Consider the following 17,069-nt stretch of genomic DNA (forward strand, 5'->3'; position numbering starts at 1 on the left):
TTAAAAACCCACTTTCTTAAAGTGCTTTTTGGTGATTTCACTTTCATTTTATGACATGTTAGTTCATTTTACTCTGTGTTTTACTACACTCACCAGCCACTTTATTAGGTACACCTTGCTAGTACCAGGTTGGACCCCCTTTTTAATTCTTGGTGTCACAGATTCAACAAGGTGCTGGAAACATTCCTCAGAGACTTTGGTCCATATTGACATGATGACATCACACAGTTGCTGCAGATTTGTCGGCTGCACATCCATGATGAGAATCTCCCGTTCCAGCACATCCCAAAGGTGCTCTATTGGACTGAGATCTGGTGACTGTGGAGGCCATTGGAGTACAGTGAACTCATTGTCATGTTTGAGATGATGTGAGCTTTGTGACATGGTGCGTTATCCTGCTGGAAGTAGCCATCAGAAGATGGGTACACTGTGGTCATAAAGGGATGGACACGCTCAGCAACAATACTCAGGTAGGCTGTGGTGTTTAAACCATGCTCAGTTGGTACTAAGAAAATCTCCCCCACACCATTACACCACCAGCAGCAGCAGCAGCCTGAAGCGTTGATACAAGGCAGGATGGATCCATGCTTCCATCTGAATGTGGTTTTTCCAATCTTCTATTGTCCAGTTTTGGTGAGAAAACCCGTGTGAATTGTAGCCTCAGTTTCCTGTTGTTAGCTGACAGGAGTGGCACCTGGTGTGGTCTTCTGCTGCTGTAGCCCATCTGCTTCAAGGTTGGACAAGGTGTTGTTGCTTCAGAGATGCTCTTCTGCACACCTTGGTTGGAACCAGTGCTTATTTGACTTCCTGTTGCCTTTCTATCATCTTGAACCAGTCTGGCCATTCTCCTCTGACCTCTGGCATCAACAAGGCATTTTGGCTCACTGGATATTTTCTCTTTTTGGGACCATCCTCTGTAAACCCTAGAGATGGTTGTGCTGAAAATCCCAGTAAAGACTCAGACCAGCCCGTCTGGCACCAACAACCATGCCACGTTCAAAGTCACTTCAATCACCTTTCTTCATCATTCTGATGCTGCGTTTGAACTTCAGCAGCTCGTCTTCACCATGTCTACATGACTAAATGCATTGAGCTGCTGCCATGTGATTGGTTGATAAGCTGTTTGCGTTAACGAACAGGTGTACCTAATAAAGTGGAAGACTATAAAAGCTACAGAAATCTTGCACTTAGATACTTTTTCAGTGTAGATATTCAGTTGATAATCTGTATATAATAATTAAAATAATATAATATAATATAATGACACTATAATATAATATGGGTCTGTAATCTAAGGTGTTACCCATAGTTCTCATTGTTCTCTCTGTTCTGTGTGTGTCAGGCGTTCCTCAGCCCACAGTGACGTGGAACAGGAAGAATGGAGCACTCGATGCCGGTGCTGTTTCTCTGCCTTCTGGCTCACTGTGGATCAGAAATGTTTCTCTGCACAACCAAGGAACCTACTCCTGCACCGCCACCAACACCATAGGAAAGTCCACTGCTTCTACTGTCCTGCAGGTCTATGGTGGGTTCACACACAAGCTGTACAAAACATTTAATCACACACTGCAAATATCAACACACACTCAGAAAATGAAAAACCATCACATCATTTCATTATGGTTGGTGGTCTGTGTGTTTGTGTGTGTCTACAGGTCCATACCCTGCTGGAGTGAGCAAGGTTGTTCCGGTCTCACAGGAGCTGAACAGGAGAAGGGTCCTCATGGCGTCACACCGTGGGACGAGTGTCTTCATCAAGCCTGGAGACATTTTACGGATAGGTACACATGAGCGTGCATATGAACACAGCCTGCATATCCTCGTTTAAATTTTAAATCAGGTTGACCTTCATTTTACTCCCCTGGAGACAGAAAATCTCAGACACAAATTTCTCCAAACCCTGTGGACAAAAAATCTAAACTATCTGCGTGTAGAGATACCGCTGGTGGAGAGTGGAAAAATTGTTTTTTAAATTATCAACTTGGGTGAAATGACCCATCCATCCATCCATTTTTAATGGCTTATCCGAGGCTGGGTCACAGAGGCAGCAGGCTGAGCAAAGTATTCCAGGAGACCCTCTCCTCAGCAACGCTTTCCAGCTCCTCCTGAAGGACCCTGAGGCATTCCCAGGTCAGACGAGATACATAATCCCTCCAGCGTGTTCTGGGTCTGCCCACCAGTTGGACGTGCTTGGAACACCTCTAACAGGAGGCGCTCAGGAGGATCCTGATCAGATGCCCGGACCACTTCAACTGGCCCTATCTCTGAGGCTGAACCCCGCCACCCTTCAGAGGAAACTCATTTCGGCCGCTTGTATCTACGATCTCATTCTTTTGGTCATTACTCAAAACTCAGGCACATAGGTGACGGTTGGGACGTAGATGGACCAGTAAATGGAAAGCTTTGCCATCTGGCTCAACTCCCTGAATTGACCCTTTTAAGTGAAAACACCTGAACAAGGAATAAATTGAAAAGAGAGTTCTTCTCCAGGAAATTCCCTGCATTCTGATGAATTTAAAATACCAGTTTGTGCATCAATTTATGGTGGAAATTTCTTTCCTTATTTAAAGGAAAAATGTTCTCGGGCATTCTGTTAACACTCCCAAACATTTATGGAAAATTCTCCTTTTGATTCATCTCTCATTTATTGTTATCCCTGCTAACTCAACACATGTAGGGATAGTTGTCCATCTTCTTTTGTGTCTTTTGTTTGGGGAAGTAACCTTTAAATGTGCATGTAGCACCTACGTCAATTAGAAATTTATTTGAATACATTTATAAACCGCTGGACTTTAATAGCTCATTTGTGTTTCTGCAAGATTTCTGCTCATGTTAAAACTCTCTGCACGTTCAAAACATCTCACACATATCTGTTTCTCTGAGAGTTTGAGAATGAAGTAATATTTTAGAGAAGAAAAGGCTACAGAGGTCTGGTAAGCTCACTTCTAACTGCATACCTCCAGATGTTTTTCTTTCTTCTCTGTCTTTAGCCCCAGCTGACGTTGCCACAAGTGACATCGCTTGAGAAAATTTATCAGACTTTACACAGCTCCCTCTGGAGCCATAAAAATCTCTATACAACCATTCACATGTGTATAGTACCCCCCCAAACCAGTAAACAGACTTTGAATGTAAATATTCCCCATTTTAATGGATTATTGAAGAACTTTACACATCATTTTGTTTGTGCCTTTCAACAGGTTGCCCAGTAGTTCCTGACCACAAACTGCCAGTGAGATGGGACTTCAACAACCAGACCCTGAAGGAGGTTTCAGGTCCAGCTCAGACCCAGGGTCCTGGTCCTGGTCAGGGTCTGCAGTACAGGATGCTGGTGGGAGGTCGTGTCCTCGAGGTCAATACACTCCAGGTGAAGTTCTCGGGCCGATACCGATGCCAGACCCTCATCAACAGTACCAGACATATGCTGTCTGCCTGGATAAACGTTCACACTGAAGGTGAGTGTGGAGTTGGTCTGCATGAAGATGATTTTGTTACGATCTATTCACCTGTTAACTGTGAGCTTGAATGTTAATATGCATGTCATCCCCCATGCCCCCCAAAAATCTTTAAAAAAAATAATAAACTTACACTCAAATGAAGTGGTTTCCCTCAGTATGTTGAGTTAAACCCTTCCACAGAGTTACAAAATACATCTAGTGTCTCTGCCAGCTTGTCTTCAGGCAGTTTCCAATTTGGAAGGTGGGCAGTTCCAAATTTGAAATTAAAAACTGAGAATCTGTGGAGAGCACTCGTGTACATTTAGATTAGAAGGTTCCTCAGTTGTTGTAGGTTGTTTGCTTGATACTATAGATGTGAGTATTGTACATTTGTGTCCACAGAGTTTGGCTGGCGTTTTGGAGACTGGACCACATGCAGCGCTTCCTGTGGGAACAGAGGGACGTGGCTGCGGAGGATTCACTGCGTCACTCTGGATGGAAAGGATGTTCAGCCCGCCATGTGTCAGCACATACCAAAACCCATCACTTCTCCAGTTCCCTGCAACAGACAGGACTGCCCTCCCAGGTACACTCACACTTCCATCAGGATACAATCTCTGAAAGCAGATCGTCAGGTAAGAATTATAGAGCCAGCTCCTGGCACACGGAGTGTCAGGGAATAAGAACTGATAACAAATTTTAATGCAGTTCTAAATATAGTGGGATATTAGATTAAGGAGGCAGAATACGTAGTCCAATAGATTATATTATCATTTGTGTTACACAAGGCAAGAAAGTATCTGCTTAACCCAGAATGGGACAGACAGATTATACACAGCCAATCCCCAGAGAAAAAAATTGTCATTGTACATTTTTTCAAACCATGGATACGTCACAGATCAATAGAAAACATCCACATTTGGGGGCTAAAAAGCTGTTGGAGAAAGAGCCATGGGTCCCTGAAAAAAAACATTTGGGTTTTAAAAAGCTCAAGCAAAATCAGCCACAGGTGGCTTGAAAAAAAACCCTTTTTTGGTGCTAAAAAGCTGCCAGAGAAAAAGCCAGGCATCCCTTAAAATAACTGCATTCTGGGGCTGAAAAATCACTGAATAAAGAGGGACAGGTCCCTAAAAACACCACAGCTTGGTGCCTAACAAGCTGCTGGCAAGAGCCATGGATTCCTAAAAAACATCTACATTTGAGGTTTGAAAAGCCCCAGTAAGAACAGCCACAGGTCCCTTAAAAACATCCTTGTTTGGTGCCTAAAAAGCTGCTGAAAGAGCCACACATTCCTTAAAATCACTGCATTTGGGGGCTGAATAATCGCTGGAAAAAGAGTGACAGGACCCTAAAAAACTCTCAGGTTTGGTGTCTAAAAATCAGCTCAAGAGAGAGCCACAGGTCCCGTAAAAACACACACATTTGGGGTTAAAAAGCCCCAGGAATAACAGCAACAGGTCCCCAAAAAAACACCCTTGTTTGGTGCCTAAAAAGCTGCTTGAGAATGAGCTAAACGTAACTTGAAATCACTGTGTTGGGGGCTGAGAAATTGCTGGAAAAAGAAGGACAGGTCCCTTAAAAATACCAGTTTGGTGTCTGAAAAGCTGCTGGAGAAAGAGCCACAGATCCCTAAAAAAACATCCACATTTGGTGCCTAAAAAGCCTCTGGGAAAAGAGCCACAGGTACCTGAAAAACAAACATTTTGGTTTAAAAAAAACCCAAGCAAAAACATCAACAAGTCCCTTAAAAACACTCTTTCTTGGTGCCTAAAACGCTGCTTGTAGAAAGAGTCATGGATCCCTTAAAAGCACTGCGTTCACAGGCTGAAAAATCACTGGGAAAAAAGGGACAGGTCCCTAAGAAACACTACTGTTTGGTGCCTAAAGATCAGCTGGAGAAAGAGCCACGGGTCCCTGACAAACACAAATGTTCGAGGTTTAAAAAGCCCCAGGAAAAACAGCAACAGGTCCCTGAAAGACACCTTTGCTTAGTGCCTAAAAAACAGCTGGGGAGAGAGAGCTATGCATCCCTCAAAACCACTGCGTTTGGGGGCAGAAAAATTGCTGGGAAAAGAGGGACAGGTCCCTAAGAAACACTACTGTTTGGTGCCTAAAAAGCTGCTGGAGAAAGAGCCATGGATCCCTGAAAAAACATCCACGTTTGGTGCCTAACAAGCCTCTGGGAAAAGAGCCACAGGTCCCTGAAAAACACAAACATTTGGGTTTAAAAAGCCCCAGGAAAAACAGCAATGGGTCCCATAAAAACACCCTTGTTTGGTACCTAAAAAGCTGGAGAAAGAGCCATGGGTCCCTTAAAAACACTGCGTTCAGGGGCCATAAAAAATTGCTGGAAAAAGAGGGACATGCCCCTAAAATACACCCACATTTGGTGCCTAAAAAGCCACTGGAGAAAGCACCAAGAGTCCCTTAAAAACCCCACGTTTGTCGGCTAAAAACCCACTGGAGACAGAGCCATGGGTCACTGGGAAAAAAGTGACGGGTCACTGAAAGAATACTGGTTTTGTTGTTTGTTGGTCTCTAACAGTGGTCTGCAGCTTGGCAGGTGTCTCGCCATCCATCATCCCCTCCAGCTCCTGATTACAAAGTCAGCTGATATTCTGCATCAACACAACACATTTTCTTTAGGCAACAGGGCTGTTACACAATAAACATGCGATCAATTAGAATTACATTACACTGACTGATTGATATTTGCTTTTAGCCTACAGACCCCGGGTAGACTCTTTGACACACTGACTTTGATGAGGGAGAAACACAGAGAGGGCAGGCTGCTAATGAATTCATGAGGAGCAGCCAGGTCACAACAGAAGTGTAACTCTCAGCAGAATCTCCTCACCCTGAGCCCCCCACTGCTTCCAGCTCTGCCAGCCTGCCTTTACCTATCATACAGCCCATCAGTCAGCCCCCCCGCCCCGCTGCCACACACTGAGCCAGCTTCACTTACTAATGCAGCACAAATGACCCACCATTAGCTCCAGTCAAGCCAGGACTGCGGACTGTTGTAGACTGAAAGACACAAAATACAGAGAAAGACAGAGAAAGAAACTCACATACCCAAGAAGATCTTACAGTCCGACTCTCAGCAATAGGAAGCTTTCTCTGCTTAGACAGTGTTTTTTAAAGCAGCATAGTGTAACATCAGCCTTTGCTGCTGACCTTTTACTGTCCACATCAAGAAAACAGCCGCACACAAAGAAGACAGAGGAACTGTCAAATCAAATCATCTGGGTTCTTGGACTGTAGAAATGTGTTGATGACAGCTTTTGTCTCCAAGATATTTCAGCAGATTCACTGAGAATAAAGATTCATTATATTAGAGATTTCTTCTGTTTATATTTATAGATAAGAATTGCTTTAATAGCTAAAATAGAAGTGTTTCTTTCACTGTCCGCTGAGACAGAGTCAGATAGGAAATCAGTCACTGTGGGCAATGTATCGAATATACTCTGTGTATCATGGCTTGTTCCACGTGCAATGTGTAAAATAACTATATCGTGAACATCAAGTACAAATGTCACGTAATTTTTGAGCCACCAGTATGAGACTCACTTCAGAGTTTCAGCTCTCTCCATCTCACAGACACACACACAAAAATAAAGACTCACAAACATGATGCATCACACACTCTTCTGACCATCCAGATCAGTTTCGCCCGAGCAATAGCAGGTGAGGTGTGTTTCTCTTCTGCAGGGCTCCAGAACGCGACTATTAAAGGGATAGTGCACCCAAAAATGAAAATTCAGCCATTATCTACTCACCCATATGCCAAGGGAGGCTCAGGTGAAGTTTTAGAGTCCTCACATCCCGTGGGGAGATCGGCGGGGGCAGCGGCTAGCACACCTAATGGCTGATGGCGCCCCAGACTAACGTCCAAGAACCCAAAATTGAATCCACAAAGTATCTCCATACTGCTCATCCATAGTGATCCAAGTGTCCTGAAGCCGCAGCATAAAAAGTTGTTTTGAAAAATGTCATATGAACTCTGTTTTTAGCCTCACTGTAGCCTGTAGCTCTGACTGCTTCTCTGTGCTCCGTGCTCTTTTTATGGCTGGGCTGCAGCACACTTGGATCACTATGGATGAGCAGTATGGAGATACTCCGTGGATTAAATTTTGTGTTCTTGGACGTTAGTCTGGGGCGCCGTCTGCCATAAGGTGTGCTAGCCACTGCCCCCGCCGATCTCTGCAAGTGATGTAAGGACTCTAAAACTTCACCTGAGCCTCCCTCGGCATATGGGTGAGTAGATAATGGCTGAATTTTCATTTTTGGGTGCACTATTCCTTTAAATTGTATTTTGTGACCATGGAGCACCACTGCGACTTGTAAATAACAATATATAAACAGGAGAGGTGTTGGTTTGTTTCCAGTTTACAGTGAGAAAATCATTACGCTTTTTTTCTTGAGAGGCCACTATGTTTGAATATTTGCTGTTTTATTTTGGACTTTTATGTTATATGTTGTATTTGTTGCATTTTAATGTGTTTTGACTGGCTGCTCCTCGGCCAGGTCTCTCTTGTAAAAGAGATTTTCGATCTCAATGGGACTTCCTGGTTAAATAAAGGTTAAATAAATAAATTTAACAGCACCACGGTAACAGTTTAACTTAATGAGGTTAACAATAGCATGAGCAGAGGAAGTGTGTGTCTTTGTAGCAGCAGAGCTCCAGACAGTAACTATTTAGTCACATTTTGCGACCATGGAGCACCAGTGCAACTTGCAAACACTATTAATATATGAACTGGAGAGCTGTTAGTATGTTTCTTGCACACAGTGAATAAATCCTCATGTTTTCTATGTTTTTAACAGTTTAACTTTCTGCTTACAGCTAACCGGTGACTGTAAGCTTCAAGTTCACACCAAAAGCATCAACACTTTTAGCCCAGGACAAGCCGGGTCCTTCAAAGTAAAAGCACCAGTGGTTCCGCTTTGATTTTTTTAATTATAACAAAAATGTGTTCAACTTAAATGAGACAGTATTTTATTCAACTTTATTATAACAATATTTCATTCAGCTTTGTTATGACAGTAGCTACTTTATTTCATAATTTTATATTTTAGTAGTCTACAGTACTTTGGCGATTTCAAGACATCATGATATGTATCGTGTATCATGATATAGCCTAAAAAAACCTGCAATATTATTTTCAAGCCATGGTGCCCAACCGTACACTAACCGATACTGTCCTAATGGTGCTCAGTTACTGTACGCTTTACACTGATCAATATTTTCGTTTTAGCGATGGGTCAAATGGCTATGTATAATGTGAAAGGTGTGGCTTGTAGAAGAAAAGCCACAGAAAATTATTACCTGACTCTGCAGGTCTCCTCAGCTCTGTGTGGCTTTTTAGTGTCTTTTAGTTTTGGTTGTAGAACAACATGTCGGGAGCCCTGTACTCAGTGAAACACCTGAATATCATAAATAAAAACGGCATCACGGACAATCTCTGGTGAGATTTGGACAAATAGACCAGTTGACCAAATTATTATTTTAGGTTCCTGACACTGCCTAACAACATGATTGTAAATACGTCTCTGTTTGTCCCAGACACATTTTCTGTTGTCCCTGGGACGACGGAAAGACGAGACACCATTAGTCTGGAGCCCCGCTTTTTAGCCTGTATAAAATTAATGTGACACAACAGAAAAACATCAGCCACTGCCGTTGGTGAATGTCATATTATTTGTCAATAGTATTTAATAAAGCTATTATCGGCTGATACCATGCGTGCAGATGGCACTATAGTGACCCCAATCTGTCCCCCCCACTGTCCTCCCCACACATAGGTAAAAAAGAGGGTCAATGTTCCGTTAGTTAGGCTAACTTACAATGCAGCACAAAGTTGAAATGGCAGTGGCAGTAGCCTTGTCAGTGATCAATCCACATTACACCGATTCAAGAAGGGGAAAGGCTGGAGCAGATCCTTGCTGAGTTGGGAAAGCAAGGTGTTCAATTTTCCACGTAATTCTCAGTTAACACTGCACAGCTGATCCATTGATAGCCCAGTGTTTGTGCTACGACTAATGGTGTATTCAGTTGTACTCGTAAGTCGGAGTTTTGAAGTTGGAAAAGCATTGAAATCTAGCATCTACAAGCATAAACGTTGGGTTTTTAGTTTCATTTCATTAACTGTCCATTTTTTTTTCGAATTCCATGTTCCATGTCCCAGTTTTTAAACTGGGAAGCGCTCAGTTCGGAGGTTACGTTGTTACGTTACGTTACTCTGAGTTCCGACTTCCAATGTAATGAAGACAGAGAAGAAAGAAAAATAATCACAGCGTTTTTTTTTCAAGAACCAAAAGATGTCTTCTTACCTGAAGTATGCTAAATGTAAAATAATGTTTGTTTACCAATGCTCATTCAGTCAGAAAACTCAGGATTCTCATGTTCATTGCAGCTTCAGTGTATATATGTGTGTATATATATACATGTATATATCATTTGCTGACAGCTTGGTCCCACCCAGTTCAAAAATCCCATCTGCGCCCCTGGCTGATACTGGTGTTCAACCGATAAATTGGTGGATCCTTATTTCCTAGTTTAATGTTTGCAGCATTAACAAAATGTGAAAACAGAAGGGGTCTGAATCCTGTCTTAATGCACTGTATGTGTATATATATATATATATAGATATAGATATATATAGATATATATATAGATATGTGTCAGTATTTTTTTTGTGTCATGTCATCATTTCAGATGGTTGGTGTCGGAGTGGTCAAAGTGTTCAGCCTTATGTGGAGGTGGCTGGAAGCAGCGGCAGGTCTCCTGTCAGCAGTTGGATGCCAGAGGTGAAGTGAGGACTCTGACAGCAGCTGCCTGTGAGAGGATGAGCCGGCCCACAGACACAGAGCCGTGCACCGCCAATTACTGCCCAACCTGGGTAACCAGTCCATGGGGAAAGGTACAGTCAAACACAGAATTAAACACCTGTGTCTGTTACATGATGTAGAAAATGAAATGTGAAGTGTGAACTCTATGTTACTTGATTTCAGTGTTCGGGTAGGTGTTTAGGCCCGACCACCACTGTACAGAAGAGATCTGTCAGCTGTCAACATGCCAACGGCTCCTCGTTCACAGACTGTGATCTCAGAGACAGGTATACACACACGCATACAGAGTGTTACTATCAAGTCTGTATTCTCACAAATCTAGTAGTAGTATGGAAAGGGGAGTGCAAAAGTGCCACAGTAATGAATGCATAGTACTAAAAACAACTAAAACTGCTGTCTTTCAGGCCTGCATCTGTACGCAACTGTTCCTCTGACCTGTGTGATGTCCAGTGGCGTCCTGGTGCGTGGCGGGCATGCACGGTCGTCTGTGGGAGTGGCTTTCAGTCCCGCAAAGTTGACTGTGTTCACCGCAGGAGTGGCAGGACTCTGGCTGACCAGCACTGTGCCTGGCTGCAACGGCCTTCCACCTGGCAGCACTGCAACACCACCACCTGTGGGAGTAAGGCTGCTTTCAGACCTAGAGTTGTCTTGCTTTGGTCCGAATCAGGGTTTCATTTTGTTACAGAGTTGTATAATTGCCTAGAGTTGGTGCGTGTTCTCACGGCGGCGTTCACAAGCGGACCAGATCATATGCCTTGTGTGAGAAAGCTGCTCTTGATTGGTCAGAATTTCCATGCCGAAAAAATCCAGAAAAGTTGGAACATGTTCTCACCACAAACAAACCACCCCGGAGTTCGTTTGTAATCGGTCCGAGAACCTCTTCAAGAAGGTCGTGGTCTGGTTGTTTTGATGCGCACCTGAGTGTGATTGCTGTGTTCACGGCTGCCTAAACGAGATGCACTTAGGGGGCAAACAACCTTGAGTTTGATTGAACCGAACCAAACAGGGCAGGTGTCAAAGTATCCCAAGGTACAGATCTGTGAGTTTACTTTACAGTAGAATAACTGCGTCCAACCTGCAACTGCACTCTGTCTGATCAGGCCCTAAATCTACCCCTGGCTTTAATTAATACCAAATGAAAGAGTCCATTCAAGGAAACTTTCTGAGAAAAGTTGTATCAGTTTCTTTCAGGGAAATATGACTTCAGACAAAAAACTTCAACAACAATCACATTGTTTTTTCTTCAGTGATTAAACTGAGTATTTTGTTCCCATGCAGGTGAATGCAAGGACACCACCCAGTACTGCAGTGTGGTGAAGAGACTGAAGCTGTGTTACCTGGATATGTACAAACAGAGATGCTGTGGTTCCTGTTCACAGGATCCGGACTCCACCTAGTGGCAGTGAGCAGTCATGACCGCACTACATTTTTGTAAAACAGATGGACTACATGAGACGAACGACTGAGCAAACACTGAAAGGACAACATCTGTGAGTGGATGCTTCAAGAACTGCACATATTTAAACTGGACGAGCTTCGGTCCGAATCTTTCACTTCCTAAAAGGATCCTGAACAGAGCCTCAAAAGGCCAGAAGGATGAAGGGGCTTTATTTTCTGATTTGGACCCAACTTCCTAATATGAAGACAAGTGCTCACGATGGGGATCAGATGGATTTTTTGGACTTTACTGCAAAAAGCGAACGTGTAGTTTATAGTGACATTCATTCATTATATTCCCTCTTGGCGGCCAAAAAGGAATATAATGATGTTCATTGTAGAACGCGTACCACTGCTCTCCTGTAAACAAGACTTAGACTGAGGAATGGGTTTGACAGAATAGTGAGACATCAGCCAGTCTGCTGATGTCACTGAGGCTCATCAAATCAGCAGCTACATAAAAACAGCGTAGAGTTCTTGTAGTCATGCTTTTACATACACATTTACTCTTTAAACTTTTCTTTATTTATTTGTGTAATTGTTCAGAAGTGTTTTTATAGAATTATTCATATAAAATATTGAAGCAAAATTCCGGTTTATTACAACTTGGGTCTACTTTTCATAGTTTTGACCATCATTTCTTTTTCAGAGTATTGCTGAGATCTTCTTGCTACACCAGAAGTTAGACAGCTTGTTAACAGGATTTCTTTGGATGGAGGTAAAACTCAAAGTGAGTGCAGAAAATATGGACAAAGCTGTAAAATTAAGACCCAAGTTGTTGTAAACCGCACCTATCCTTTTATCTATCCCTGGTTTTCCCTACCATTAAATGGGTACGGTATGTCACCTTGCTTTAAAGAGCTGCTAATCCCAAGAGAATTTCTTTGGTGCGGATTCCAGTGTCCCATGTGTTTTAGTGTCACGTGATGCTGTTTCAGAGGCTTTTCCATCCTGATAAGTTTAAACGTTTGGTAGACACACTGAATTCTTGTTCCACTTTGACATAAAAATGATCCAATTTAAAGATATTGACACAAAACCATCGGCATAAAACCTGCGGTTCCCAACTGGTTAAGCCACAGGGTCCGGATTTCTTCTTCGTCATCAGTTGAAGGTCCACACAGTTAAATATATTCAGCGTCATGCTTGTGTTTCTCCATGTCGTCGAATTAGTTTGCTGTCTCTGTCAAGTATTTGTCCATTGGTCACTCACTCTACAACAGGAAATGGCGCTTCAGCTAAAAGCTGTGTGCCAGAAATTCACTGTAAGTTTGCGAGTCACCAGGGGATCCATTCAGGATGGAGCCATGACCCAATTTTGGACCACGACCCACCAGTTGGGAACCACTTGTCTTGAATATCATATTGGCCTTTAAAACCCCATATCTGTAAAACCAGCCTTAACGCCAGACAGAACATTGATGCTGGACGATTAAGCAAGATGGGATCATTTTCAGTGCCAACACTTTAAGTATTTCAGTTGTGTGTGGCAATTACAACATACCTGTGGTTGGGGAAATTTAGTTGTCATGGGGATGAGCAATTTTTGAGGTATGAATAAAGGTTAGGCAATATTTGATGAAGGTTTAGGAAAGATTGTGGTTATGTGAGGGTTAGGGTTAAAGTGTCTCCATCAACCATGCAGGTTGGAATAGGGAGCCAAGGCACAGTTGTCAGTCAAGAGTTCAAACACCATGTGGACCCCGTTTAGCCAGGAGGAGCCCCAAACCACACAGTGGCAGGAAAGTATCTAAGAGAGATTTGAGAAGGAGAATACAGGAGATAGTGGGGTCTAAGGCAAACCTAGTTGGGGTTGGACGTCCCAGCTGGTTCACTTGGTGTTAGAGCAAACTAGTGGTAGAAGGATTCAAAGTCAGGGCCAGAAAGAGAGTCCAAGATCCAAAGATGCAAAGCTGTTTCAAGAGAACACTGATTAAAGGTCAGTGTGTAAGATCTAGGGGGATTTAGTGACATCTAGCAGTGACGACTGCAGATTGCAAACTTCTCCTGGTAAGACTTCCTCCAGTGTTCCAAAGGAGGTTTTTACTGGGAGCTGAATTATCTGTCTCTTTCTGTCCAAAACAAACAGACCAGGGGTCTCATTTATAAAACAATGTGTAGGATCCATACTAAAAATGTATGTATGGACAAAAGCCAAAAATGGTGTATGCCAAAAAAGATTCAACAGTGTCTACAGTCAGGCTTTAACCTTATCATCTGCATCTTCAGTGTCCCGTCTCCAAAATGCTCGTCAGCATGGGTCAAAGTTTCAGGTCTGTTTTCATAGATCACAACTTTTGCGTAGGGAGTGGCGTACGCCTCATTCAGGCCTCATTTAGTGTGTACGCAGTGTTTTAAAAATGAGACCACACATGATTAAAACCAGTGAAAACACTCAATAAAGCAATGTCGCGTTACAAAAATCAATTTTTTTCTCTGATAACTTAAGATCCACATGTTCAGGAAGTTTTAACCAGGAGCTGAATTATCTGCAGATGTCTCTTTCTTTCCAAACCAAACCAACCAGGTGATTTAACCAGTAAAAAACACTGAATAAAGCAGTTTCAGGTTTGGTTTGTCCCTTCTGGGCCTCTGTAGGAACATGGCGATCTCTTTGGATGAGAACCTGCTTTCTATGTAGATCTAAATGGCTCATTCTAAGGTAACAGAAACACAACTATTCTTATTTTCAGGTGATTATACACTAAAGAAAACAAACTTATGTATTTCTTTTCTGCCAATATATCCCCCTTAATTCTACACACTTTACCTCGCAGGTTATATCCACACTAATTTTTGTTTAAAACACCAAACTATTGCTACAGTTACACCTTGCGTCCGGACGACTACAGAGGTTCCTAACCCCTAAAATAGTGACCTTTGAAAACTCTGCTTTTTTATAGACGGGTGAAAATGGAGACTTTCAAAAACGATGACACAGAAGCCACATTTGCTCCAATTGGGTCTTATAAGTCACAACTTGTCAAGTCAAAGCATTCCAGCATACCTTTTCTGATTTTATCCTTCTTCCTCTGGCAATAGGAAACACTCCCGGCCTGTACTGCTCTAACCTGTCCCTGCTTTGTAATGGCTCCCAACCTTTTTGCCGCCGCCTCGACTGCCTTTTGCTCTTGTTATCTTAATTTATAAAAGCAATGTCAGGTCACATATAAAATTTAGGATTGAAATCCTAATAGACCATTCACCTGTGTGAAGGTACTGGGTTGTGATTGTAGTCACATGTCACTGATGAGAAAAGAGCTGCTGCTGTTGGTGGAGCTTTAGTTGTGAAAGCATGAGTTTATATCCATATATTCATCAACACCACTCTATGATTCTCTACCAGAAGGTTTTGTAAAATAATTTCGATATTACACATGAAGGACAGTTTGGTCGTTGAGGCGAAACTGACTCTGGAGTGAGAGGCACCAGCACAACACTGATTTTGACGGATGGGTCTATCCATGTTATCTTTGTGTTGGTTCTCATACCGATGTGCTGCATTGTAAAATGTCTTGTATATACTGTGTTCTAAGTGCAATATCGTATATGGAGTGTATGTAGATTGTGTGCGACTTTTATTTTCTTACTTATTCATGGTTAAGGTGTCTTTTTAACTCCTGTTGAAGATCTTAGAGTATAAAGCACGTGTATATGTTGATTGGGTGGTAGGTTTGCTGCCACTCACCTGATTTAATTTGCATGTGTATAAGCGCAACCTCCGATGTTTTATAGCTCCATTGTGAAATGCCACACGGTAACATGCATTTTTCGTGTTTCCCCCCGGCTACTGATGGCTATACAGTATATCTGGTGTGGTGACGTTGCACTGCTTGTGGACTTGCAGCTTGACTGAGGGAATATGAGGTAGTACGACAAATTATTTAAGTGCTTTAGATAAAAACGCAAAGGAATAAAGACAGTTTGATCACTTCATAAATGTTTTGTGTTTTGTTGCATTTATTTTGAAAAAAAAAAAAAATGTACATGATGATCCATTCTGGGGGGAAGGACGGGTTTCAGTTTGGGGACCTCAGAATTACATCTCTCCTTTCTGCAGATGATGTGGTTCTGTTAGCCTCATCACACCGTGACCTCCAGCATGCAGTAGGGCGGTATGCAGCTGAGTGTGAAGCCGTCGGGATGAGAGTCAGCACCTCCAAGTCTGAGGCCATGGTTCTCTGCCGGAAAACAGTGGATTGCCCCCTCTGGGTTGGGAGACAGTTACTGCCCCAAGCGATGGAGTTCAGTTATCTCGAAGTCTTGTTCACAAGTGAGGGTAAAATGGAGCAAGATGGATCAGCGGTTTTGCTGGGGTGTCATGATGAAGTGGGAGCTGAGCTAGAAGGCAAAGCTTTCAATTTACCGGTCTATATACGTCCCAACCCTCACCTATGGTCATGAGCTCTGGGTAGTATCCGAAAGAATAAGATCACAGATACAAGCGGCCAAAATGAGTTTCCTCAGGGTGGCTGACATCCAAAGGGAGTTCTGAAGGAGCCCCTTTGCATCAAAACGGGCCTTTTGAGGTGGTTGAGGCATCTAAACTGGATGCCTCCTGAGTGCCTCCAGTTAGAGGTGTTCAAAGTGCGTCCAACTGGTAGGAGCCCCCGGGCCAGACCCAGAACACACTGAAAGGATCATAAATCTCATCTGGCCCCCAGGAGGAGCTGCAAAGTGTTGCTGGAGAGAGGGATGCCCGGAGTACTTTGCTTAGCCTGCCACCCTTGCGACCTGGCCTCAGATAAGCAGTTGAAAATGGACAGATGGATTGGTGGACATTAGATTTACGCCTACAACTTTTCTTAATTGTATGCAACAACTTTCTGTGACATTCTAATCATTGTTTCAAGATATATATGTGAAAATTACACTGGAGGTGATCATCGTTTGCATTCAGCTTCAGGAGAAGAAGATCAGTGCCAGGAGAGCTGATTGGCACAGCTGGTGCTCGTTGTTTAATCAGTCTCTCTCAGTAGCGTGCTGGACCTTGGATGACTGCCAATAAACTGATAATGGAAACACCTGCATTTCGAAAAAACTGAAATATTGAGAAAACGTTTTTACACTCTAATGAGGTGGTTTTTCAAATATACGTCACCAGACATTCAAGTCCTCTGTGAATTCCTTGTTCATGATCCTCTCCCAGAAATCCTTTATCCGTGGTCGCTGCCACACGTAAGGACTTTGCCTTTGGAATACCACTCGCTCTCTTCATCTTGGGTTGTAGACTACTGCAACCGCAGCAGTGGCAACCGAGATGATTGCTCCAGGTTGCAAGAGATTTGGAATGTCCATCTTACTTCCGCAAACAAAGTGGAGTCTCGCGGGATGAGAATTACA

At 42.9% G+C, this 17,069-nt stretch overlaps 1 protein-coding gene and 1 long non-coding RNA gene across 2 annotated transcripts in view; one reads left to right on the plus strand and one right to left on the minus strand.

The window, feature by feature from the left end:
- The window catches only part of adamtsl3 (ADAMTS-like 3), a 315,217-nt gene extending 299,568 nt beyond the window's left edge, over nt 1–15,649 (plus strand). Inside the window, exons 25-32 of the mRNA XM_049561501.1 lie at nt 1,343–1,525; nt 1,656–1,781; nt 3,201–3,455; nt 3,840–4,023; nt 10,156–10,360; nt 10,452–10,555; nt 10,694–10,908; nt 11,568–15,649. Coding sequence (XP_049417458.1) covers nt 1,343–1,525; nt 1,656–1,781; nt 3,201–3,455; nt 3,840–4,023; nt 10,156–10,360; nt 10,452–10,555; nt 10,694–10,908; nt 11,568–11,686 — 1,391 coding nt within the window. The 3' untranslated portion in view covers nt 11,687–15,649. The remainder of the gene's footprint in view (nt 1–1,342; nt 1,526–1,655; nt 1,782–3,200; nt 3,456–3,839; nt 4,024–10,155; nt 10,361–10,451; nt 10,556–10,693; nt 10,909–11,567) is intronic.
- The window catches only part of LOC125879973 (uncharacterized), a 119,020-nt gene that overhangs the window by 19,416 nt on the left and 82,535 nt on the right, over nt 1–17,069 (minus strand). The gene's annotated exons all lie outside the window — the stretch shown is intronic.

This window comes from Epinephelus fuscoguttatus, linkage group LG2 (assembly GCF_011397635.1).
Source record: "Epinephelus fuscoguttatus linkage group LG2, E.fuscoguttatus.final_Chr_v1".
NCBI lineage: Eukaryota > Metazoa > Chordata > Actinopteri > Perciformes > Serranidae > Epinephelus > Epinephelus fuscoguttatus.